The 25191-nt window shown below is 39.6% G+C and overlaps 2 protein-coding genes and 1 long non-coding RNA gene across 15 annotated transcripts in view; 1 reads left to right on the top strand and 2 right to left on the bottom strand.

Annotated features, from left to right (window-relative positions):
- Positions 1-1128: 1128 nt before the first annotated feature.
- LOC143419876 (uncharacterized) lies at positions 1129-6158 on the bottom strand. Of its 10 annotated transcripts, none has more exons than XR_013099894.1 (7): positions 6014-6158; positions 5642-5721; positions 3066-3824; positions 2454-2579; positions 2246-2296; positions 1852-1973; positions 1129-1709 (listed from the first exon to the last, which is right to left on the bottom strand). It is a non-coding gene; the product is annotated as an uncharacterized LOC143419876 (long non-coding RNA). The 10 variants fall into 10 exon arrangements; XR_013099895.1 differs by lacking the exon at positions 6014-6158 and adding an exon at positions 4851-4925 and having other exon boundaries at positions 5642-6007; XR_013099893.1 differs by lacking the exon at positions 6014-6158 and adding an exon at positions 4851-4911 and having other exon boundaries at positions 5642-6007.
- A 1951-nt stretch (positions 6159-8109) lies between these two features.
- Positions 8110-23869, bottom strand: LOC112430022 (alpha-N-acetylgalactosaminide alpha-2,6-sialyltransferase 1). Of its 4 annotated transcripts, none has more exons than XM_076887636.1 (9): positions 23717-23869; positions 16428-16701; positions 16043-16205; positions 15041-15203; positions 11831-11969; positions 11638-11741; positions 10891-10974; positions 9892-9991; positions 8110-9369 (listed from the first exon to the last, which is right to left on the bottom strand). In XM_076887636.1, the coding sequence occupies exons 1-9, from the start codon at positions 23743-23745 to the stop codon at positions 9181-9183; spliced, it is 1245 nt and encodes a 414-aa protein (XP_076743751.1). In that variant the 5' UTR covers positions 23746-23869; the 3' UTR covers positions 8110-9180. The 4 variants fall into 4 exon arrangements, with proteins under 4 accessions (XP_076743751.1, XP_024659309.2, XP_076743750.1 ...); XM_024803541.2 differs by lacking the exon at positions 23717-23869 and adding an exon at positions 16859-17015; XM_076887635.1 differs by lacking the exon at positions 23717-23869 and adding an exon at positions 16859-17015 and having other exon boundaries at positions 15041-15140.
- LOC101466343 (alpha-2,8-sialyltransferase 8F) overlaps positions 22886-25191 on the top strand; it is a 17861-nt gene continuing 15555 nt past the window's right edge. The window contains exon 1 of the mRNA XM_076887639.1: positions 22886-23029. Coding sequence (XP_076743754.1) covers positions 22944-23029 — 86 coding nt within the window. The 5' untranslated portion in view covers positions 22886-22943. The remainder of the gene's footprint in view (positions 23030-25191) is intronic.

The raw sequence follows: 25191 nt of genomic DNA, 5'->3' as shown, positions 1-25191 counted from the left end.
TTTTTGTTGTCACTCGTGTTTTTGAACCAAATATTGAAAACAATTCTGACAGACTGGATACCTGGTCAGGTGTACATTACCTTGTACTCAAGCATCCCAGGACAGAGCCCTGCCCCACCATGAGCCTGGGTGGATACGTGGTTATAATATAAAAGGACCGATACTGAATATGAATATTTCATGAAAATTGAATTATAATACGAATTAGTAATAAGGGTTTCTCTGCGCCCTTATCTACCCCATACTCAAAGAGCTGCGGGCAGAGAGGGTGACAGGCGAGGATGGCACTGAAGAGAACATGCTCGGTTTCTGGAGTCTCCTGGTCCTGTCAGTATTAGTAGGATGCATCTGCTGTGTCTTCTCGTGGATGCTCACCTACCTTGACTCGTTCCAGCCTGGTATGGATTTCCCAACACTGCAGACAGTGGCCCACGTCAGAGACGTTTAATATTGATTACATATGTCTGAATTGCTAACCCTAACCCTAGCTCAACAGACCACAGTGCCCTGGACTGTCAGTATTATTACATGCTGTGAACATAAGTAGCTTTGATCACAGTTTGTTGTAAAAGAGAAGGAATATTGGAAAAAAGATCAACATTGTGATATTATTTCTTCCAAACTGACCAGAAACATGCTTGTCAGACTCTCACAGCAAAGGATCAGACTCACTGTGCATGACAGCTCAGGCCAATGATGTCTGTTAGATTGTCAGCTGTTCAGTGCTTCTGTACAGTTAGGGTCACCGTCTCTATTTCAGAATAATTAATATGCGGAAAACACTAAAAGTTGATTGTCTTCCAATATTCTAGCATAATTAAAAAACTTTGACTTTAAGTACATATTATTAGTCCTAATGCCAGCATGATTCTTCATAACTCCTGCTTTGAAATACTGAACTTTAAAATTTACCTGATGAAAGATCATTTACAGTGGCACTCTGTCAGGATCATTCTGACTGTAAGATCACTGTATTAATCTGAATCCTTCTGAAATGTGCTGTGAATGAATGCTGATGCAACTCACTGTGGGAAAGCTGTTAATAAAATGAATCTGTGACACATGCAACACATTCACAGAGGAAGAGGACACAAAGGGAGGACACGCAGAGGCTGTGTTAAAGTCAGAAATCCAAATCTTTATTAAAAAACAGGCGGCGGTAACAAACAGGAAGACAAGCAGTCCATCAAACAGTCTACAGGGTCAAACATACAGAGAATTCAAACAGCAGTAAAAAATAACTGGACACTGAAAAACATAAAGCAATGTGTGACGCAATAGAAGGAAGCAGCGCAGTATATTCACTGAATTATCATCAATTACAAAAGAGAAAAAGGACGATTTCTAAGGATCATTTTCTTAAATGCAGTTAGAGTGTGGCTGGTAAAGATGGAAACATACAGAATGTAAACTGTGTGAGTTTGTGAACTTTGTTAGTAACAAATGAGGTAAAAAAAAACAAAGACAAAACACAGAAAGAGGCTCTCAGTATTCATTAATAATTAGAAAGAAAAATTCTGGTCGTGGATTTTTACAGTCTTAGTTCCGCTCGCTGTCATCATTATAATCATCATGATCAATGGCGAGGTCCTGAGGTGGGTGGGGCTGTCTCTGGTGATGTCACCATGAAGGAACAGCATCTGGCACGTGTTGGTGAAACATCCCAGTACACTGGTGTAGTTTCCTCTCCAGCTGTTTGACATGTGACACTTGAACATTAAGGGGAAAAAGAAGAAACAGTGTTAGGTCAGGTGACCACTTGGTTTCTAAAGTAACTGACAGGAAGTAACCAGGCCGTTAGAAATGGATGGCATGTGTTTAGAGTTACTGTAGTTGGGTAACTCTACTTACCAAAAGCAGCAGCACACAGATGAAGGATCAGATGCTGAATGTTGCAGGAACATGCTCATGTGTGGTGGTCATTCAGTGCTGCTCCGGCAGGTTAGACAGTCCAAGACTGATATGCTGCCCATCTGAGAGTTTGAAAACACACATGCAAAGATTTATTTTGTATTACAGTCAAAGTTGGATGTTCATTTTTGTCCTTTAAAAATGTTTGTGTATTTGAAAGCACTAACATTTAAGGATGACTCTAATCGTCTCTCTCTAAGAGTGTCTCCTTTAAAGGGGAGACAAGTGTATCCACTGATCCACGTCACTTTACCTGGATAATGACTCCTCCACCCTTACTCAGAAACACTCCTAATATAACCAAGCAAATAAATAATATTGAAGATTTACTTACATCATTACAAAAACAGCAAAAACATCTCCCTTTGATTCCATTTCTCCATTCCTGCTGAACATCAGGCAACAAATATTTCAATAAATCACAGTAAAATGTAAAGCACATGTTTTCTCTGCTTTGTCTAACCTCTGCAGAGCCTCTGTCAAGAAAAACATAACTGTAAGCATAAAACAAATATACATTCATAACACGTCACTGGACAAACCTCGGTCAGTTGATTTCCTCTGTGCAGTGCAGACGAGCATCAGTCAGCGAGTGACTCTGCTGGTTCTTCTGAGGAAACACCACCGTCTCTCCACACCGTCACCATCTGTGAGCACAAACTGCTGCTCTGCCAGCATGTAGGAATCACATATCACACACACAAGGGTGAAGAAACATCAGAGCTCAACTTTGGATACTTTAGATCTAAACAGATCAAAGCAACTCTTAGTTTCAACAATCAGTGAAAAGACAAACAATGATACCAAACTGATTCTGTATGAATACAATATGGTATTTTCAATACAGCTGTCAAATTAATTTATTAAAACTAATACAGATATATGTATATTTCTTTTGATAAATTAGTTTGCTAAATTATAAGAATATATTTTTATTTTTTTTTCATTTAACAATTGCAACTGAAAGAAATTAAATATTGAACAAAAATATATTGTCACATTCTGAGCATGCTCAGCACGCTGACAGACTTGAAGTTGCTACAGATTTTAAGAAGTGATAATTATAGGGAAGAAACTTCTCTTTTTCATCCGTTTAATCAAACATTTGATGCCTCAGCTGTCTCAGTCTATAGCGTTCTGCAACTACAACTAACCTGAAGCTTGGATTTGGCTGCAGGTGCCCCTGTACATCCTTCTCAGCAGCACACATGTGGGTACCATTTAATCACACTTCTTCCTGAGCTTTGCTTCATCACAAGACCAAAGGTGGCATCCTGTGTCACAGTCTTATCATCATCCAGAAGAAACATTTGAAGAAACATCATGGAAAAGAAACATTTACGCGCCTCCTGGTTTTGTTTTCTGATCCTGCAAAAAGACTGAGGACAACAAAGCCCAGAGAACACGAGATACACAACATCCAACATTCAGACTCAACAGCCTCCATAAATGAAGAGCACCAGGTTGGTTCAGTTATAGTAGATATGAGCATACTTCACATTACTGGGTATGAATAATAATGAGGAGGCAAACTTTGAAGATGCAGAGCATGATGTCCCATCATCAGACTGTAAACAAACATCCACCAGGCTTCTTTGTTGGCAAAATTGATGATTCTCCCATCAGGGATCAGTAGAGTGTAGAAGCAGCAGTCACTGAAATATTACCGTTTCAGATAAGAAATCTAGCACATAAAAGCCAGGGTGGGAGGGATCTCTGCAAACTGACTTACCTCTGCAAGTGTGAAGCTCAACAAAAATCTGACTCTCCAGTCACAGACAAACAAAAAACTGCAGCTGGGAGATAGAAAACGCTGTCTGGGTCTTGCTGGATGTTGCTGGTCAGAGTCCCACATTAGCAGAGTGCTTCTTGGTCCCACTGACCCATGTGGACAGCGACTGTGGAGAACTGTTCTGGAAAACAGAGAAGAGAATTAAAATGACAAAAAGCCAAACAGGATTTCCACAAAGACTCTCTTGGAATCAGCAATCAAAAAAATCACTGGTTCATATTTCAATTAAATATGAACAGGTTCCTCAAATGTACGCAGTTCAGATCTGATTTAATTTAATTTCCTTCACACAGCACATTCGTCCAGGCTGACAGGTAAACATAGAATTAATCTCAGGTAACATGACTCATAGTAGAGATTCAGTAAGAAAGATTGCAGGCTCTAATATTATTACCACACAATCCAAGGACACACCGACAGCTCAGATTTGTAGAACTATTTAAACAAATGTCTTCTGAATATTCAATTCAGGTTCACAGTGGGGGGGGGGGGGGGTCGTGGAATTTTTGAAATAAAGTCTGCAACACAGAAAGAGCTGTGATCAAGCTATTTATTACTGCGCCAACACACATCAAACATCACAGTTCAGTCATGTCAGCGCTGCCACAGAAGTTGTGCTCCTCCTCCTTTATGCATTCCAAGGAAGAGGGAGGAAGTTACAAACTGATCCTACCACACTTCAACGGATCAATGGTTAAGCTGTTTTGTGCCCTTGGCCTTGTCAGCACCTGTAAAGGGAGTTGTTTTCTCAAACTGCTGACGCTGAAGTAAGTTCATCTAGTTTTAGAAACTTTCACTGAACAGTCTATAACAGTGTCACAACTAAGCATATGCATAAGCACTTAAATACTTAAAATGAGAATAACAGAACATTTCTATTACAGAGGCTAGAGCCTGTCCCAGTAGTCACAGGTAGAGCACACCTGGACAGGTCACCAGTCTGTCAGAGGACTAACACAGAGACAGACATCAGAGTAACAAATCTATTTAAAATTAATGTAAGTTTGCTGCAGCTGTATGTATGAACATGTGTTTCTGTGCTCACAGTCCACCTCTCAGGAACCTGCAGTTCACTTTTAGTCTACTTTAAACAGACCTCACAAAAGGCTGATGTGGCTGGATCAGTAGTCTGATTTAAGTACGATACCTTTGGCCAGGGATTAATCTGGTGCATCGCTTCACTGCAGTCTTACGTATTTTCCCCACACCTGAATAAAAAATACTGATATATACAAATAACAGCTTCAGCTGATGCAGCCTGACTCAATCCTAGATGTTCAGCACACAGAGACACAGAGGTGCCGTTTAAAGTTTAGTGTTAACCTGAGTCACTGATCATTTGCAGTATTACAGAGTCTGGCAGTCTTTGCATGATGTCCACATCACTGTAAGTTTCTAGCTGACTCTCAGGTGTGACAGGTGTGCCAGCAGGAAAGAGTAATAATAACCTGCATCCTGAGGTTTGTCATGCAGGATTAAAGGAGCCAGGCTTTGTTCACACAGCTAGGATTGTATTTTACACTGACCCTGGGTCAGTATAAGTATCATACAGTTTAAACGAAGCACTGAAACTTGCACATATTTATTATAGATGCACTGAAGCTAACCGAGATATTTGCTGTCAATCTGTGGCTGCGATTAAACACTTTACTGAAAACTTTATTAACCAGCAACTTCATCAGTCATGACAGAAGCTAATATTTCTGTGCTAACATCGTTTAACCAGTAACAGCTTTCCTCCAATATAAGCTAACGTTTACACCGTAACTTTAAGCTAGCACCATAAAGACGGTAAAACACGTAATAACATCTACAAATGCATCTTAAAGCTGTTATATTAGCACTCGGTGTATTACTAACATAACCACATTAACATTACTGACACTCGCTGACTTTTAATAGTCATTCTATAAATGCTGTCCGTTTAAATGGTCTTACCTGTACACACTGCATATCCACCGGATTCCAGCCAGAGTGGATTCTGGAGTCTTCCCACGCTCCTGTTAGTGATCCTCCATCTGGATGGATGAGAACAACCTTCTGAACAATCTAGCAGGAGATGGCCCATATCTATGGGACTGGTTTGTGCTAATAACGCTAATGTATGGACTGATAACAGCCGAAGCGGGTGAATAAAGTCACCCAGTAGCTAGCTGTGCCATTACCCAGCATACATCACTCCCTCCGTAAATGCAATAAACCATACAAAAGTATCGTTCTACCTGTTTTTCAGGTAGTTGTTTACATTATATAATTTATTGTGTTCTGTATACGTCACTACAATGTGATTTGGAAAATGTCTAAATATACCGACAACAGGCACTTCCCGGCAATCTCTTCAATCGGAGGACCCTTCACGTCAATTCCCGACGCGAGAGGGGTACCCTGCGCGTCCATAAGTGCAGCAGAGGGAGCCTGACCATGCGTCACACGTTTGACGAGTTGGGAGTGAGAACGTGTTGCCCTGTCCAAGATGTGTACATCCTCATCCTTGAGAGAGTGTCCACTGGCCTGTAGGTGTAAGCCTCGTCAGGCCAGGACTCTGCAGTCTATTTACACCTACAGGGTACATCTTCCACCATTGATCGCTTTGATTAGTGGGTTTTGGTCATTGGTTGTTGATCAATGGCCATGAGAATTTGCATAATTAAGATTAAGGAACTGACCTCCCAGCCCTTTGTTCCTTCAGTGGGCTGGTTTCAGTCATTATGCAAATGTACTGTTTATAAGATTGGGGAAACCTGCAGTCAGCTGAGACTGAAGAAGTCACGTGGATGAGTGACGAAACGTTTCTCCCACAAAACGCTACATCCAGATGAACAGAATCAACTTTGTGGAGATTTACTTTCCTGGATGATTGAGAATGCATCAAGACATCAGTGACTCGTATTATAGATATTACGAGAGCTTTTGAACTGGTCATGCCCAACTCAACACAGAAAATCATTCTTGAAATGACCTTTCTAAAAGGACTGTGTACTTTGGAGGTGAGAATTGGGGTCCTCGTCCTGGCTAGGGTGTCAATGAATTAATCATCTTTGGACTGAACTACAGACAAATGTACAGATGTACTTTTGTATACATATGTATAGATATACATATACAGAGATGATCTGTATAACATACAGATGTGCTACATATATACAGATGTACTAGTGTGTGGTAAACAGATCTACACAGTGCTATAAATATATCTACAGTAGTGGAAGCATAGCGCTCTGAACAGACTATAATAATGACAGTGTACACACTATAACAGAGACTATGCTATGTAAGGGTCCTAAAACTATAGTAGTAACCAATGTGAGCATATGTTCTGTTCCCACATCCCACATCACTACAAATGGAAATGTGGTATTTTCCATTAGAGCTGTGGAACTTTCCACTTACGACAATAGCAAATTTATTTAAATACTTCCGGCTTGGCACACAGTAACCTTGACACAGGTGTCCTTGGGCAAGACACTTCACCCGTTGCCTACTGGTGGTGGTCAGAGGGCCCGGTGGCGCCAGTGTCCAGCAGCCTCGCCTCTGTCAGTGCGCCCCAGAGTGGCTGTGGCTACAATGTAGCAGTGTGTGAATGTGTGCGTGAATGGGTGGATGACTGGATGTGTAAAGCACTTTGGGGTCCTTAGGGACTAGTAAAAGCGCTATACAAATACAGGCCATTTTACCATTTATTTGCCAACCCTGTTAATGGGGAAGTAAAACCACATTCCAAAGATCAACTATCAGTTATAGCTCCGTGAATGCACAGTGCAGTTTAACACCGCCACAAAAATAACACTATGCTTCTGATCTAAAAAAAAAAAATGGACTGGATTATTTTCTTTTCACATTACATGCATTTAGTCTTTGAGTGACAGATCGCTTACAAATATGACAAATTTATTTCCCCTTTCTCGTGCTCAAATAATAATATCCTTTGCCTAGATTTCCTTTGAGGTGCTGCTGATTTTAAAATGAGATATGCTGTTCTGTTCTTGCATAAGGGAAAAGAAGAACAGCATAGATGCATTAAATTAATGGACTAATATGTTAACATTCAATTCATTAAATTTATTTAGCACCTGTTCACAATGCCAGTGATCCCAAGGAGCTTTATATTTTAAGGCACAGACTCTGCACAGAGACATATCTAATGATGAGACATCATCTTATTAGGACATTTTGGAAAGGAGGAAATGTACCACTGGATAAGGGGAATTGCAGGATGAAGAACTGTGAATAGGATGAGATGATAACAGAAATGAGCAGCAGCAAGAAAAGAATCATAAAGCAAAAGATAAAGTATAAATAAGGGATGCTACAGGGCACAGTGATTTTAGGTTAAAACTTTTAAGCAAACTAGAAATAGAAGTATGTTTACATTATGCTAGTAAATTATAAAATACAAAATTAACACATCCCACAAAAGTCAGCTTTATTTCCTACATAAAATTACATGCACAATGTACACAGATGTTACAGATCATTTGAGCTGTCTTTGGATGTCATTGATACATCAAACAACTCTATACAAAACTTGTTGTGTTTGACTGAACATTTTGTGTTTCACAAAAAATAATTTTTCTGAAAGATACAACTTTTGAACTAATTAAGAAAATAAAATAACAGAGAAAAACTGTAACATCAAAACAAACCACCACAATAAAATCACAGCTTTTTTCTCCATTAAACCTCTAGAAATTTAAATTTACTATAAAAGCAAAGTCAACCACTAAAATCCAACAAACAAACAAATAAAAAAAGGATAATAATATAATCTTGTTATTATGCCTTTTTCCAGGGGTGGACTATATAATTGGCTATTTGGTTTCAACATGAAGATATTGTGCCACAAGTAAAAGCTGTAACTACAGCTGTCACAAACAGGTATTAACAGCGTTTATCTTAAAGCTAAATAACACATCAGACGTAAATAATTATACAGATATACCTGGATTACATATTACTCTTTTGTCAATATTTGATATATAAGCTGAAAAAGCATAAATGAAAACTGAAAATCTGCAACCAATAGTAACCAAACAATATCAAGTATTCAAATGCAAGAAAATTTATAAAACTGCCATTTATGCTGAAAACCCCTTCAATGTGACCAAATTAAACCAATAGTAAAAATAAAGAGGCAAAGAGTTCATCTGCATTAATGCTCTTGACTCAATCCCAGCTGTTGTCGATGCTTGATTTTAATCTATGGAAATTTACCCACAGAGATGCACTTTAATAAAATAACATGAGTGATAATAATCATAGCGTCTTTGCTTTGGATGGTTTAGTTTGCATCATTAATGAGATATTACTGCTCGATCGTCTTTTGCTTTTGATAAAACCACAAAAGGAGTTGCAGAAAAATAAAACCAGCTACCATAATGAGTAAAACTGAGCATCACATATTGTCTCAGTCTTTGGAAAGTACACATAGTTGTTTTTAAATCTGGTAATCAGAAATCTTGATCATGTCAGCGTTGCTTTTAGTTCTTTGCTTTTGACTCAGTTCTTCGAAACAGCCTGATTATTTTCCTGTTATGAAGGTCTTTCCATGTATTCTTCTCCAAAATGTAGTCATGGTTGGCGTAGAAAATGACTTTGCTCATGTTTTTCTCAACATAGTAGTTAGGATATTTGACGTAGTCGTCAGTCATGAATCCATATGCATCGACCTGAGGAAAACAGAAAGGGGGGGAAAAGAGTAGGACAAATATATTATAATTATATGTGTGTGTGTGTGTGTGTGTGTGTGTGTGTGTGTGTGTGTGTGTGTGTGTGTGTGTGTGTGTGTGTGTGTGTGTGTCTTTTTATTAAAATAAGAGGAAGGCAGGTTGAGGACAAAGTTAGAGAGGCAAAGGCTATGATGGTTGGGATCCATCAGATTCATCCCAGTTATTCTTGGATTTAAAACACCAAGAACAGTGAAAACGCTTATGTTTCATGAAGGGAAGTATGTGGTGGGTGGCACTGTATTAATCCCAATGGGGCGGACCTTTTGTTTAACTTGCAGAGTAAAAATGTGCTTTTTCATGAAAGGTGTCTTTGACTCTTCATCTTATTTCTGATTCATCTGGGCTGTGTGAGAAAGCTCCTGAAAGTTGACTTGCTCATTCTAGAGTTAATTGCCAGGTCAATGCTTCTAAAGCTGTGAATACCAGCAATAAGCACACAAAGTTCAAGTAGTTTTAACTCACTATGTCACAGGTGTGCAGAGCCAAGAAGACAGTGAATGCCCCGTTGGTTGGTCTGACCAAAGACCAGAATGTTTTATTCAGATTAGGTGACAGTAAGAACCTGTGAGTGAAGAAGAAGCATCAATTAAGCATACACATGGGGAAAATGAGCTACACTTCTATGACAGCAGAATAGGCAACCTCCAAATCCCAAACACACTGTAAAAGAACACATGCATAGAAAATTACTCAGTGTAAATTACTTGATGTTCTTCAAGAAGACTGGAGTCCTACTCCTGAAGACCACTTAAAGGAATTACAGGAAAGTTTGTCTGAGAGAGTTCAGACTGTGTTGAAAAATAAAGGTGGTCACACCAAACATTGATTGGTTAGAATTGTACCAATATATTTTGTCTAATATATTGTATGTCTATGTATGTTTGCACATGTTTCAATAAATTGCTGCAAATATTTCCCATTTTCAAAGTAAATGGGGAAAGTACTGTATAATTACATTGTTCAAGGACTGTTCATGCTGACATTCATGTCTGAGTTACAATCTTATAACAGTTATTCCAGTGATGTTTTGCTTGTTTCTCATCCTTATCGTTCATTTCTAATAGGAATCCCAACTGTATGGTTGAATTAGCTAACAAGGTTGCATTCCTGGGGTAGAGCTGTAAACAACAAACGGGTGTGGCAGCGTGTGTGGAGTTTCAGAGCGAGTGTGGCTGAAGAGGAGTGCGTGTGTGCGGAGGAGCTGTGGCGGTGACTGTGTGGAAGAGGAAGCATGTGTGTGGATACCCCCCCCCCCCCTTCTCTCCCTGGACCCCCTCCCAACTCACTGCACATATATATAGCACTGAGGTGATCCCTGTTGTAAATAAATAATCTCCTTTTGTTCTCAAAGAAAGAACTGTCTGCGCGTGAGTCCATCCAGTAGCCATGAAAGCTTTCTTCTAACTATTCATAGCCCTTTTAACAAAAATACTATGTACAGGGTGTTAATTGCAGGCTGACCTGTTCCGCACATATCGGAGGAAGTCCTGGTGCAGAACGTAGAAACGACTTTCATTGTATTGCCCTGAATAGTAGGTCCTTGGTCTGGTGAGGTTAGAAGACGAAATATGGCACACTTGTTAGTCACATATATGCCACAGAAGATATTTTGATTTGTAAAAGACATTATATTAGAAAGATACATTTAAATTACATGTCACAAACATTTTATATGTATGCAGGTAAAGCTTCCATGTACACTCAAAATTTGCATTTGTGAAACAAATGGCAACTGGTTGAATTTAATTTGGTTAAATTCATGTTTTTTTTCTTTCTTTTTTTTTCTATATTATATTATGTTACAGTGTTGACCTAAGATAACAGACTTTGAATAAATTAATAGATTAAATATATATATTTGTATTGATTAATATTTTATTTTGTCCAATTGTTGTATAAATACTGTAAAGGATAATGTATGATAGTACAAATAATCTTAATAACTTTCTCCTCAGTGGCATCATTATGTGTCCCATAAAATAGAAATAGAAAAATAGAAGGTTATAGTGTTTATTTATTTACTGAAAAATAAACAAACATATGTGTTTGGGAGTACAAAACATTTACATCATGATTCAAAAAACAAAACAAGACGTAAACAAATACAGTTGGAGTCTTAATTCCTTAATGGGATAATTGCAACTTTTTGAAAGTGGTGAAAACATTTCTTGATTAATTTTCTTTCTTTTTTTTGCATTTTATACTCACAGTTTATTGCGGTATGGGCCAGCAGAGACCTTTTCTCCTCTCAGAAGAGCCTTTAGCCACTGGAAATCCCTCATCCCCTCTGGAATCAACACATATTTTATACCCTGTCAAAAGGAAAAGGGGAGCCCTTATGTTTATTCTGTGCAGGGAAAATAAGTACGATACAACACTGTTGTCTTTGAAGTTTAAGTACCTCGTCATGAGGGGCAGATTTGTACCCGTACTTCTTGAGCAAGTAAAGTGATGTCGTGATGGAGTGGGCTGTGTGAACGTAAACCGATGTTTTGTTTCCTACATCTTCCTCATAACCCTTAGTGATGGCACCATTCATCCTGCCAGACAAGACAAGAATACATTTTATCAGTTGTTGCTAGCTAAAAGTGCAATACCAATGTCTAGGTGTTGACTACAAATATCTGCCATATATAAACTGCTTGTGGGACAGTGAGCAATTTCATGTGAAGTATCATCATAAAGCAACTCTAATTCGAAACATGCTGGAACATTGTGTAAAGTGTAAATCAAATCAGACTGCAGTTATTTGCAAATCGGATAAACCCACATATTATACACAATGGAACACAGAAAAAATGTACCATTTTAAGAAGAATATTACACTTTGATGACATCAACACATCTGAAAAAGAGTTGTCCATATTTACAACTGTGCATCATCCGTCTGTATTCTAATAAACCTCCATAACTATTTGGTACTGTGGTGTTCTGTGTCATCTCTATCCTATTCATCATTTCACATCTCAATCGAATTGAATTCAAATAATGACTAAATAATTATTTTTCTATAGAAACGATGTAAGTCTAGGAACCTTTTATGTTTTTTCGTTGAGAAACATTTTTCCAATAATTTGTAGACTTAGTGTTTTGTATGTTGTTGAACTGCTGTCCATCTTCTTCAAGATGCTCTTTTTATACCCAATTATCTCACTGACTTGTTAGCTAGCTGTTTGGGGGGGGGGGGGGTTAGCCCAACTTCATTTTCCTTTTTTTTTTACCTGTTCCAACTTTTTGTAGTTAGAAAATAAACAAAAATGTTGTTTTTGTGGAATTTTATAAACATTTTATTTAGATTTTTTTAAAATCAATACAACAGTTTCTTTGATACGAGATTTATATAGTCATAGACTATCGAAAGAGTAAAGCCAGTACAGAAGTGAATGAATATGGAAGCCTCCATTCTTCGTGAATGACAGCAGTTGTACTAAGCAGACGGTATCTCACTGGCGTCACTGTCGCCAGTGAGATACCGTAAAAAAGGCTACGGTGCGTTACCATAATTTGTCCAAGAGTATTATACTACTCCAGCAAAAAACGGTATCATCCTGCAGAACAGTAAGCTACCGTAACACGGCATCACGGTATGACGCTGGCAACAGTGACGCCAGTATGTTACCGTAAAGTGGTGATGAAAAGTCTAAATGTGTGGATCATTTTAATTCAGCTGGGTGTCTTTCCTTTTGTTATATTTCTTTAAGAGTTCAAAATGTGTTAATTACATAAATAAAATGTAATTTTCTCTGTAGCATTTCATGGATTTCATAAGAAACACACCTTAGTTGCTCTGTGGAATCTTTTAAGAAGCAGTTAAAAACTTTTCTGTTCAAACAAGCTTTTTGTTGATCTACGTATTTTATATTCTTTACATTATTTGCATTTGATCTTTTACATTGTGTATAATGTCTATTGATTGTATTGTTTATTTTAATATTTGTGTCCAGCGCTTTGTGACTGCCTGTCTGTGAAAAGCGCTTAATAAATAAACTTTACTTACTTTAGTTGTTCACACAAAGCATAAAGGTAAAAAACAAAACAAAACAATATATACAGTGTTATCTTCATTTTAGATTTCAAAAAGTATTTGCGGCTCCCAGTGTTTTTTTTTGCGTGGAAACCGGGTCCAAATGGCTCTTTGGGTGTTAAAGGTTGCTGACCCTCGACAGAGGGTTGTGCGATCAGCTGAGCGCACCATCCGCTCCGAGCTCCCTGACCTGCACTCAATCTACAGCAGGCGGTGCTGGACCAAGGCCAGGAAGATCGTGAAGGACCTCAGTCATCCCAACAACAGACTGTTCTCTCTGTTGAGGTCAGGAAAGCGATTCCGCTCCCTGAAGACCAACACAGAGAGACTGAGGAGGAGCTTCTTCCCGCAGGCGATACGGTCTCTCAATCACACCACTACACAGTACTGACCCACACATATAGTTCTTACACACACTGGACAATCTGGACATTGTTTTCACTTCATCACTTAAATCACTTTAAGCATATTTGCACTGCACAAGACATAATGTGGATTGCACAACACTGGTCACTATATTCTTCATTTCCAGTTAATACTTGTACAGCTGCTGTTATTGTGTATATATTTATTTATTTATATTTCTTCATACATTCTTATATAGTTCTATACTGTGTATTGTGTATTTTGTTGTACAGTTATTTTATTTTCAACTTTAATTTATATATTTAAGTGTGCCTATGCCAAAAGGCACACTTATTACTATTGCTCGGATTTATTATTATTATTATTATTATTATTATTATTCCGCCTGAAATTTTGGACCGTAACTCGCCCCACAGTTTTGAGACAAGGTTCACATATGATTGTGTGCGGCTGGAGCTGGAATGAGTTGCTATGACTTTTGGTGGTTATTACTTCTATAGTTTTTTAAATATTAATATTTTAGTGAAAATTTTCCCACGCTTATGTGCCGCACAGTTTTGAGACAAGGTTCACATATGTTATATCATTTTGTGCGGCTGGAGCTGGAATGGTGTGCTATGACTTTTGGTGTTTATTACTTCTATAGTTTTTTAAATATGAATATTTTAATGCTAGTTTTTGCCTATTGAAATGAATGGGAAGGGAAGTGAAACTTAACTTGTGGTGTGTTGGCTCACTCACTTAATTAGTGGTGTGTTGGCTCACTCTAGTGGTATGCCAGCAGTAGTACGGCCTGTCTACCCTTATTTGGATTTTTTTTTTTTTTTGAGCCGTATGAATGGCAAACTGCACTCATTGGCAGCGGCATAGGCACACTAAATTTTCGCTTTCTAGTTTATCTTATTCTTTCCCAGTTAAATTTACCCTTCATTCTAATTTGTGTTGTACAGTTATTTCATTTTTAACCTTAATTTATATTTTGTTCCTTCCTAGTTAAATTTACCCTTTTTAATTTTTCATATTTATTTCCGATCTTATTCATAGCCTTTTCCTTTGTTTTTCTTTAGGTCACGAGCAGTTGTCTAAGCATTTCACTGCATATCGTACTGTGTATGACTGTGTACGTGACAAATAAAATTTGAATTTGAATTTGAATTTGACCCCTGGCCTAGTGCCTGTCAAACAAAACAAACAGGTTTGCTTGGGTTTTTTTTGTCTTACCGAAAAACGTAATCATGGCCATCGATCTCCACTCCCTTCTTTGAGCCGTTCAGGATTCCTCCAGTACCTACCACAGCACAGCGCACACAGCCATCACCACCTGGTTTTGGGAGAAGCAGTGGCTTATTTGGCTTTGGAATCAGCTTCACTGAATCCATCACATCTGCAAACCAAAAGAAAAACATGAATACACATTCTGTGATTGTTTTATGGTTGCTGTATGAGTAGAGAAGAGGTTTGTTAGTTTGCTTTAAACTAATGTTTCATATTTAAAAGATGTATGTCTTTATAACGATGTCTCAAACAAGACAATATGATGCAGGTAGCATATAGTTTGAATCGATGGATATTAACAACTACCACCATCAGAAAATATAATACATCACCTGAAAAATAGCATGATTCATCCCAACACTCTCATGATGTGTAAACTCTTTCATATCGAACCACATTAAATTCGGCACTTGAAAATTTCCAGACAAAATAGTTCTCTGTTAAATTACAATAGAGCGACTACCAAAACAGTCGCTCGATTGTCTCTCATAAGTCTTCATTCACTCAAAATAACAAAAAATGCCTAAAATGCATACTTTAACTAATCTGTTTACATTAGTTAATTAGATTAGTTAAGTAGATTTTAAATGTAAGCTTTTGTTTGATTGGTATATGTTCAGTTTATACCAATCACATTTTCCTTAATGATTAATTATTTGAATAAATAAATATTTGAATTAATATATTTTAACTGTATCTCACTTAAAATAATTGCTTCATGTTTTTTTTATTAAGTAGTCCAGAGTTAGGTTTATATCAGCACGCCATCTTTTCTATTCATCCATTCCTAAATGCATTGACGTGCTGTTATTTCATTGGCTGTTTAAACATATCTCATAAAACTACATATGTGTTTAAAAATCCAGTCAGAGAATAGATGTATATTACTCTGTCATTCTTCAGTCTGGCACACAATACTGACCCAATATCAGCTTCATAAAGACCTACCATCATATTTGTAGTTCATAAACCCAAAAGGACTGTTGAAATGTGAAAGGCGATTCCACTCGCTCATGTTAATGTTGTCTTTGTGCAGAAACAAACGTATGTTAGGAAGAAAAGCCTTCTTGAATTTCTCATCCTGAGAGTTTCGTAGAGACTGAGCACATGTCTGAAAATCATAAAAAAATATGAAATGATGAAACAAGTTAAAAATGAATGACTTGAAACAAATCATGAAAAAGCAAAAGCAATACGTCAAGAAGCCAAAAAGACAGAAACTGAAATGTCAGGCATCATGCAGATGGCTGGTATGACTCCAGCTATGCTGGCTCACATCCATAAAGTTAATACGTTCGACTGTTTTTACTATATCTTGTCTTAACATGCTTACTGGTCGTCTATGTTGAGTATCTTTGCTGTAAACATCTTCAAAATCCCACCGAGGAAGCTTCTTGAAGTCTTTTTTGTAGAGGAGAGCCATGGGGGTCTCAGCTACAATGCATTGTATTGTGTTGTTTTTTGCTGAATCTGCTATTTCTGCTATTTCTGCTTCAAAGTCAGGATGTGGTGGTCCTGATTTTAATTTTCTTTCCCAGTATACCCTGTACCTCTCAAGCACAAAGTCTTCCGATTCACTGTCATCTATTTCTATGAAGGTTGACCAGCTGAATCAAAAGGGAAACAGAAGCAACATAAGATAATTAGTGAGACAAGTGTGTGTTTCTTTGAAAAACTTTACAGAAATAAAAAAATAATTTACCAGTAAACAGATTAAATCAATCATAGGTTTTTCATGAGTCAACATATAAAAACACAACCCACCTGATGCTTTTTATCCTATTGTCTAATAAATTCAAAATAATCAAGATACACGATGACAAAAAAAGCAAAGAAAAAAACTTTAAAATTAACTCTGCCATCTCTGGTTTGTGGAGTTGTTGCTGCTCAGTTAAGCTCAAAAACTATCTGCTCTCCCTCCTGAGAGCTGCTCACAGGTGGAAGAGCCACCTAACAAGTTGTCACTGATGCAGCAGGGCAGGGCTATAGCCAGTAGCGGTTTTTGATACGGGCGACACGGACGGTTTGCCCTGCTTCCAAATACAGCACATTTCATTCATAATATTGTAAATCCAAGTCCATTATGGATTCATGATTTGAATCCCGGGTTGTGTGAAATCCCAGAAATAAACTCTAGACAAAGCAAATCTGTGAAATAAGGCGTAGGTTTATTAGGTTATGTTGTGGTGATCCTCGAGTTGGGGGATGGGTGTTCATACTGGAGTGCAAAATTGAAGCCAATTGAAGATGGACAAGAAAAGTTCAAAGCCATCAGGTGCTCAGTTTAGAAAAAAGAGAAAAGAAGAGGAGGAGAAATGAGCAAAAGATACAGGTAAGCAGATGTGTCATTGGATAATGGCAGCTCATGTATCCTGAAACATTCAGGATACATGAGAATCATCAGAGGGAGTGTTCGCCCAGGGCGCCAAACAGGCTAGGACCGTCACTGTGTCTCCTCATGCAGCGATGCAAGCATTTTATTTTAAAAATGGCACAAGTGGGAATTTCTTCTGTACGGGTAATTTCAGCCTGTTCACAAGCGTTTCATTTAATCAAACCACTAGTTTTAATGTAACTAGTTTTTACGCATCTACTGGGGTTTCTTTCACGGGTTGATGCGATCATTTTATTTAAAAATCGGGATTTCAGAATGTTGAACTAAGAGGGAGACAGAGCCAGCTAGTTTTTTAACACAGTAAACGGTCGCAAATAATATTCAGCCCCTTTAGAAAATAAATTGTAGCTATTGGGCTACTTCTAAAACACGTTGCACACGATGTCACCTTTTCCCCCAAAGCAGCCAGTATCGCTCTTTCAAACTAATTGTTTTAATCACACTCATTTTGTAATTCTGATGTCACAGCATGCAGCGATGCAAGCATTTGATTTATTTACAAACGGATCAAACGAGAATTTCTTCTGTAAGGGGTTTCGTGGTTTCAGAGTAGTTTTTAACACGACACATGGTCGCAAATAACATTCAGCCCTTTAGAAAATAAACGCTGCAGTCATACTTCTAAAACCAGTCGCACAGACAATTAACAGCCGGTTAATTGTTTGAAATTGTTCAGGATTGCAAAAGCGTTTTTGTAATTCCCCGAGAAGGTAAAAGCCCCGCAGATGTACCAGTCGAGCAGGGTCGCGCCTATTTTCTGAAGTAGCCAGCAACAGCGGACCCTTAGGCCTATCTTGGCCAGTTACACCGGAGCTCAGCAACTGCGTGCTCCACCCTCATTGTTTTAAACTTGCACAGCAAGGCTTTTGCAATCCTGAACAATTTCAAACAATTAACCGGCATTTAAAAACCAACGGCATACCAAAGTGCTTCACATAAAAGACAGAAAATAAGACATAAATATTATAAATATTATAGGACCGTAGCAAAGTACCAAGTTTGCTAACAGGTCAGTGTCACTAATACACAGGAATAGCATAAAATGAATATCAAGTAAAAAAGCACAAAACCATAAAAAAGTGTATATAAACGGTAAAATAGAGTAAGTCTAGGGATCAGATACAGAGATTAACGAGCAGGAAAGACAAGGTTAAATAAATAGGTTTTTAACCGTGATTTAAGTGATTGGATAGAATCAGACACGCGGATAGCAATAAGAAGGTTCTTCCATAAATCTGGTGCAGCCAAGGCAAACACACGGTCACCTCTAGACTTCAGCCGAGATCTTGGCTGCACCAGGAGTAACTGAGCAGATGATCTTAGTGCTCTAGCGGGATTGTACGATCTAAGGGGTTCGATAAGGTAGCTCGGGCTGTGTTGTTGATAATTTTAAAAGTAAGCAGCAGTATTTTAAATTGGATGCGGCATTTAATGGCTAGCCAGTGCAGGTCAGCTAGAACAGGGGTAATAGAGGCAAACCTCCCAGTTCCGGTCAGAAGGCGTGCCACCGCATTTTGAACAGTTTGCAGTATATGAAGAAGGGCAGAATGAGGACCGAAATAAAGGGAGTTGCAGTAGTCCAGCCTAGAGATCACAAAGGCGTGAATAAGCTTTTCCAGGTCTATTTTCAGTTGTGGATGATAAAGGATTCAGAAAGTTTATTCATGCGGGCCCATATGACAGAGAATATGCATCTTCTTTTTGTTTTCATATTTTAATTTGTATTTAATTGTGTTGTGATTTGCAGTGTTTTGTGTTGTTTCTGTAACAGTTGGTGAAATGTTAGTATTTGACCACTAGGCGGAGCTCTTGTAATCAGAATCAGAATCAGAAAGGGTTTATTGCCAAATGTTGAGCAGGTTTACAACATTAGGAAATTGCTGCGGTGCTTCAGTGCAAACATACTGTCATAAATTGCGCTTAAATAGACATGAAAAAATAAAAGTAAGAATAAGAATTAAAAGTGCTATGTAGAGATATATGCATGAGATATACATGAGATATATACATGAGAATAAGAATTAAAAGTGCTACGTAGAAAGATATATACATGAGTGCAGGTGGTGATCAGTGCCAAACATGGAGTGATGCAGTGAACACAGCATAGGGTCATGTGTTAGTGGTGGGAACAGTCGTACGTTTATTGTTCATGTGTCCAACAGCAGAGGGGAAGAAACTGTTCTTATGGTGAGAGGTTCTGGTGCGAATGGACCGGAGCCTCCTGCCTGAGGGGAGCAGGTCAAACAGACTGTATCCAGGGTGAGAAGGGTCAGCTGAGATCCGAGCTGCACGCCCCAGTGTCCTGGAGGTGTACAGGTCCTGCAAAGATGGGAGTCTGCAGCCAATCACCTTCTCAGCAGAGCTGCAGTCTCTGTTTGTCCCTGATAGTGGCTCCAGCGTACCACACGGTGATGGAGGAGGTGAGGATGGACTCGATGATTGCAGTGTAGAATTGCATCATCGTCCGTGTTGGCAGGTTGAATTTCTTCAGCTGCCTCAGGAAGTACATCCTCTGCTGGGCTTTCTTGATGACGGAGGTGATGGTGGGCTCCCACTTCAGGTCCTGAGTGATGGTGGTACCCAGGAAGCGGAATGAGTCCACAGAGGTGATGGGGGTGTCAGTCAGGATGATGGGGGGGAGTGGGGCTGTGTGCTTCCTGAAGTCCACAATAATCTCCACTGTCTTCTGGGCATTCAGCACCAGGTTGTTGTGGCTGCACCAGGACACCAGACATTCAACCTACCTCCTGTAGGCAGACTCATCCCCGTCCGAGATGAGTCCAATAACGGTGGTGTCATCTGCAAACTTGATTAGCTTGACAGACTGGTGGGTGGAGGTGCAGCAGTTGGTGTACAGGGAGAAGAGCAGAGGAGAAAGAACACAGCCCTGAGGGGAGCCGGAGCTGATGGTCCGAGAGTCCGAGACATTCTTTCCCAGCCTCACATGCTGCTTCCTGTCCGTCAGGAAGTCAGTGATCCACCGGCAGATGGGATCAGGCACATTCATCTGGGAAAGCTTGTCTCGGAGATGGTCTGGAAGGATGGTGTTGAAGGCAGAGCTGAAGTCCACAAACAGGATCCTGGCGTAGGTTCCTGGGGAGTCCAGATGCTGCAGGATGAAGTGTAGGGCCATGTTGATGGCGTCATCTACAGACCTGTTGGCTCTATATGCAAACTGAAGGGGGTCCAGGAGGGGGGCCGTGAGGGTCTTGAGATGGGAGAGAACCAGGCGCTCAAATGACTTCATGACCACAGATGTCAGAGCCACGGGTCTGTAGTCATTTAGTCCAGTGATCCTAGGTTTCTTGGGGACAGGGATTATGGTTGAGGACTTGAAGCAGGCAGGCACATGACATGCCTGCAGTGAGGAGTTGAAAATGCCAGAAAACACTGGGGCCAGCTCGTTTGCACAGTGTCTGAGGGTGGCAGGAGACACACCGTCTGGGCCGGGAGCTTTTCGAGCATTCAGACTCCTAAACTGCTTCCTCACATCTGCTTCATGAATATGAAGAGTTGTGGTGGGAGGAGGTGGTGTGAAATCCTCTTTTGTGTGGGGTGAGGAGGGGGGTGTTGTAGGTGAAAAGTTTGAAGGTGGTGATGGCTCTATGGAGGGGGGAGAGGTGGGGGAATTAGTGTCCAAAGTGCCTCTATTGTTGGGGCCGTTGGAGGTGTGAAGGCTGCCTGATGGCTCGTCAAAACGGCAGTAAAAGTCGTTAAGGGTGTTGGCTAAGAGCAAGTCATCAGTAGAGTGGGGGGTTTTAGGCTTGTAGTTGGTGATATTCCTAAAACCTTTCCACACAGAGGCCGAGTCATTCTCTGAGATCTGCTGCTGCATCTTCTCAGAGTGCTGATGTTTAGCAATGTCCACTTCTTTAGTGAACCTGTACTTGGCCTCTCTGTAGCAGTCCCTGTCTCCGCTTCTGAACGCCTTTCTCTTTTCCAGCCACAGCTTTTTGAGTTTAGGAGTAAACCAGGGTTTGTCATTGTTATAACTCACCCTGGTGCGTGATGGCACAATGCTGTCCTGTGATAATGATAATGTAACTAACGCATTTTATTTTGTATGTTTTATTTTTGTGTTGAGCATGTTAACATTTTCCTTTTTTTGCCTACCGGATTGGTTGGTGTACAGTTAATTTGATACATGGAAAATAGCCGGATAATTTTGTAAGTATAAGGTATAAGGTATAAGGTAAGGGCAGAGGTCACTTCCTGTTTTGGGAAGTAAGGTCAGAGAAGCTGCTCATGGTGACGGTCTAGCCGTGTGAATGTTAAAGAAGAAATAAGTCCTAAGTTCCAATTACACCGGTTTGTCTACTTGCAGGCCAAAGTGGTATGTTTGTTTATATTTTGTGAATTTTATATTGTAATATGTTTTAATGCTGAAATATAATTTTCTTGTACATTTGTATTCACCAGTTCTACGGTGTACCTGTACGTTAAGAGAAGCACAGTAAACATCAGTAAAGAAGAACTCTCGTGTCTCTCGTGTATGTGTACAAGCCGGCATAGTTTCACTTTAAATTTGATTAAAAGGAAAAAGTTGAAAATTTAAATAGTTTAAAGTTGAACTGTGAATAGTTGGTTTTTGTCTTATATGATTTATTTATTACATTTTATGTGGAGTGAATAAATAAAAGTATATTTAAGGTGGACCCTAGAGACAAAGCACGTACAAACTCTAAAACACGTACAAAACACAACAGAAGTGCTCCAGGATGCTAGGCGCAGTGTTGAGCTAGTGGCTACCGGATTTGGTGTGTGGTAGTAACAGGTAAATGAACTTTTTTTTAAATTATTTGAATATATATGAGTGCAAGCCATACACATATGCTTTCAATTGTGTAATTTAAGCGAGGTAGCTCTGTTTTGGAAGTTCAGTTAATGCTAGAAATGTGTTTTGGAGTTTGTACGTGCTTTGTCTCGAGGGGCCACTGTAAATATTTATATATAAACATATATAAATAAAACCACGTTTTTTAACATTAGTAATTCCTTTTGTGCATAATTTTATATTATTGTTAATAATAAATTAATTAAAGCAACAAAACAACCTGAAGAGCTGGTTCGGAGCCGGAAGAGCCGGCTCTTTTTAGTGAGCCGAGCCGAAAGAGCCGGAAATCCCATCACTAGTGGATGATTACTATACCTTTCTAATGTGACATTGTTGTCCCTGGCTCTCTTTTCCTTTGTTTCTATGCTACCGCCAGTGTAACAAAGCACAAGGCTCGCGTGCGGAGTGACACGGAAAAAAAGTGCAAGAGAGAGGGTGAGAGAAAGAAAACAAAAACCCGGCTCCACACATCACTAACACACACACCCCTTCATACACACAAACATGGAAACGAGCAACAGCAGCAACAGGCAGCCAAACCAGACAGACAGGAAGTACCCGGAAAAATATATAAGGTGAAATGAAATTGAGTGCTGTGAAATGTGAACCACTGGAGAGACATGAGGAAACAGCTCTCGATGATGGCCAATCTCCTCTGTTTGGGGTGTCTGCTGAGCGCTTTTATCTGGTACACATTTGAAGAAAGGTGAGTAACTACCTTTGTACTTACAAATGAAAAGGGAGAAGCCAGTAAAACAAATATTTTGATCACTGTGAAACCACAAAAAAGTAACTGTTTTTTATTACAGAAAAAAAACAGTCAAGCTCTGTTAGTGTTTTACTCTTATTATACAAGCCCAATTCTGAAACACTTGGGAAGCTGTGTAAAATGCAAATGCAAGCCAGAGGTGGAAGAAATACACACATGCTTCACATAAGTAGAACTACACATTTTGGTCTTAAAAATGTCATGGTCCTGAGTCTGAGGACTCAGGGTTTTGTGTTTCCTTATGCTTTTGTTCATTTGTGTATTCTGTTGTGATTTTGCCATTTGTTAGGTTTCTGTTCTTTGCCTGCCTGCTCCCACTTCTCTGTGTTCCCTCTGTCTGTCCATGGTGTTATTGTGTCTGCTCATGAGTCTGCCTGTCAAGTTCAGTGTCCTGTCTGGTTCTCTGTGTCTGTTAGTTTCCTGTTTTATTCTGAAAGTTCATGTCTCATGTCAGTGTGTTCAGTTTTACCGCTCCCCTGTCTCGTTAGCCTAATTGCTCCCAGCTGTGTCTCCCTCCTGTGGCCCATTCCCTGATTACTCCCCGTGTATTTAAGCCCTGTGTTTTCCTGTGCTCTCTGTTGCGTGGTCTGTTTAGTTCCATGTCAGTCTGCATTATGCTGTTACCTGGTATTCATTCTGCGTCTCTCTGCCATCTCTCTTTGTGCATTTTGCTCCTCTTCCCGTGAGTGTCTGGTTTTAGTTTTGTTCTTTAGTTTTCCCAGTTTAGGTTTGTTTACTCCCCGCTCTGCTCTTCCTGTTTTGTCACCTTCTCACCGCTGTAAATTAAACACTCACTCGCACCCCAGCCAGTACCTGCATTTTGGATCATGTTGGGAAGCATTTAAGTAACAAAGTGTTGCAGGTTACCTTTGTGGTGGCCATCTTGTTTTCCCAGTAAAGAGGAAGCCTGCCTCAATTGCAGCTCTTTTATAGGCCAGTCTGTATTAAGGTGTGTCTTTAGAGTATTTAAAGGGAGCAGGAAATGGATTGGGGGCCATTTTGAAAAGTTGCTGTCTGCATGTGTATGATGTTGGCAAGAGATAATAAAACAATTACTTTAATTAAGATAGAGTGAAGTCTGATGTTTCCCTCACCACCCCTCACTGTGTAACAGTTGGATCCAACCACCCCTCACTGTGTAACAGTTGGATCCAACCACCCCTCACTGTGTAACAGTTGGATCCAACCACCCCTCACTGTGTAACAGTTGGATCTAGTGATGGGACGTTCTGTATCGAGGCTTCGGAGCGTGTGTCGAGTAATGGAGGGGGCGTTTCCGCGAAGCGCGTATCGAGGCTTGCTTCATTTATGGGAGGAGCTGAAAATGATGACGTCCGAAGCCTCGCTGCCCGGCTGTACCACGTGACTGGTTCATGAAGTGGTTCGAACTTTGCCGCGAGATATGACAGCGATATAAACCCCTCAGACTTCATTCAAAAATGTGGGTGTTTGATGGAGAGTTGCGGTTAGTGAGAGTTTGGAGACCGTTTGGAGGTTTATGAGAGTGAGGAAAGTCAGGAGAGAATGGAGCCAGCTAAGAAGAGGAGGATGTCCTCCCCTGTGTGGGAACATTTTGATCTTATTCCTCCCAACAAGGTATGTAAATTTCTACAGAAGATGTATTTTCATGATACTGATGGTGCAATACAATTTATGTTGAGCTGTCTTGACTTTTGTACAAGGTGAAGTGTTTGCTATGTGCCAGGGAGCTGGGATATGACAACAACAACACCTCATCCATGCTTAGGCACTACAGAGCTTTGCATGAGAATAAGGGGGACACCGATTGTGGCGCAAGACCAGGTGAGCCATCAAATGCAATGATAATATAGCATGCAGTAATGTTACTAAATGATATAACAATATTATACAACTGTTATAAGTTACGTGTGTGATATTTATATTTGTGCTTTGTCTTTATTGTCTTTCCTCAGGAGAACAATCTCAAATAGATGAAGACCTGGGGCCCGTTCTTCGTACCTCGCTAAGTAAGTTAGCTGGATTAGATTGTTGACGATTTTGCGTGATCTTGGATCGTTCGGTTCCCCGAAGCTCATCCGGGACTTGCTGCCATAGCAACAGAGCCGTAAGCGTAAACC

Source organism: Maylandia zebra, linkage group LG8 (assembly GCF_041146795.1).
Source record: "Maylandia zebra isolate NMK-2024a linkage group LG8, Mzebra_GT3a, whole genome shotgun sequence".
In the NCBI taxonomy this organism is placed as follows: Eukaryota; Metazoa; Chordata; class Actinopteri; order Cichliformes; family Cichlidae; genus Maylandia; species Maylandia zebra.
The sequence above is the reverse complement of the archived record's forward strand: the minus strand, read 5'-3'. Positions and strand labels throughout refer to the sequence as shown.

What these genes read in the sequence shown, in the direction of transcription:
- LOC112430022 (XM_024803541.2), bottom strand. Translation starts at nt 16,956, where the DNA reads ATGGCAGAGTTAATTTTAAAGTTTTTTTCTTTGCTTTTTTTGTCATCG. An exon ending in AATAGGATAAAAAGCATCAG is followed by an intron (nt 16,702 to 16,858) that starts GTGGGTTGTGTT and finishes CTTTTGATTCAG; the next exon opens with CTGGTCAACCTTCATAGAAA. An exon ending in GGCCCATACCGCAATAAACT is followed by an intron (nt 10,975 to 11,637) that starts GTGAGTATAAAA and finishes TAACCTCACCAG; the next exon opens with ACCAAGGACCTACTATTCAG.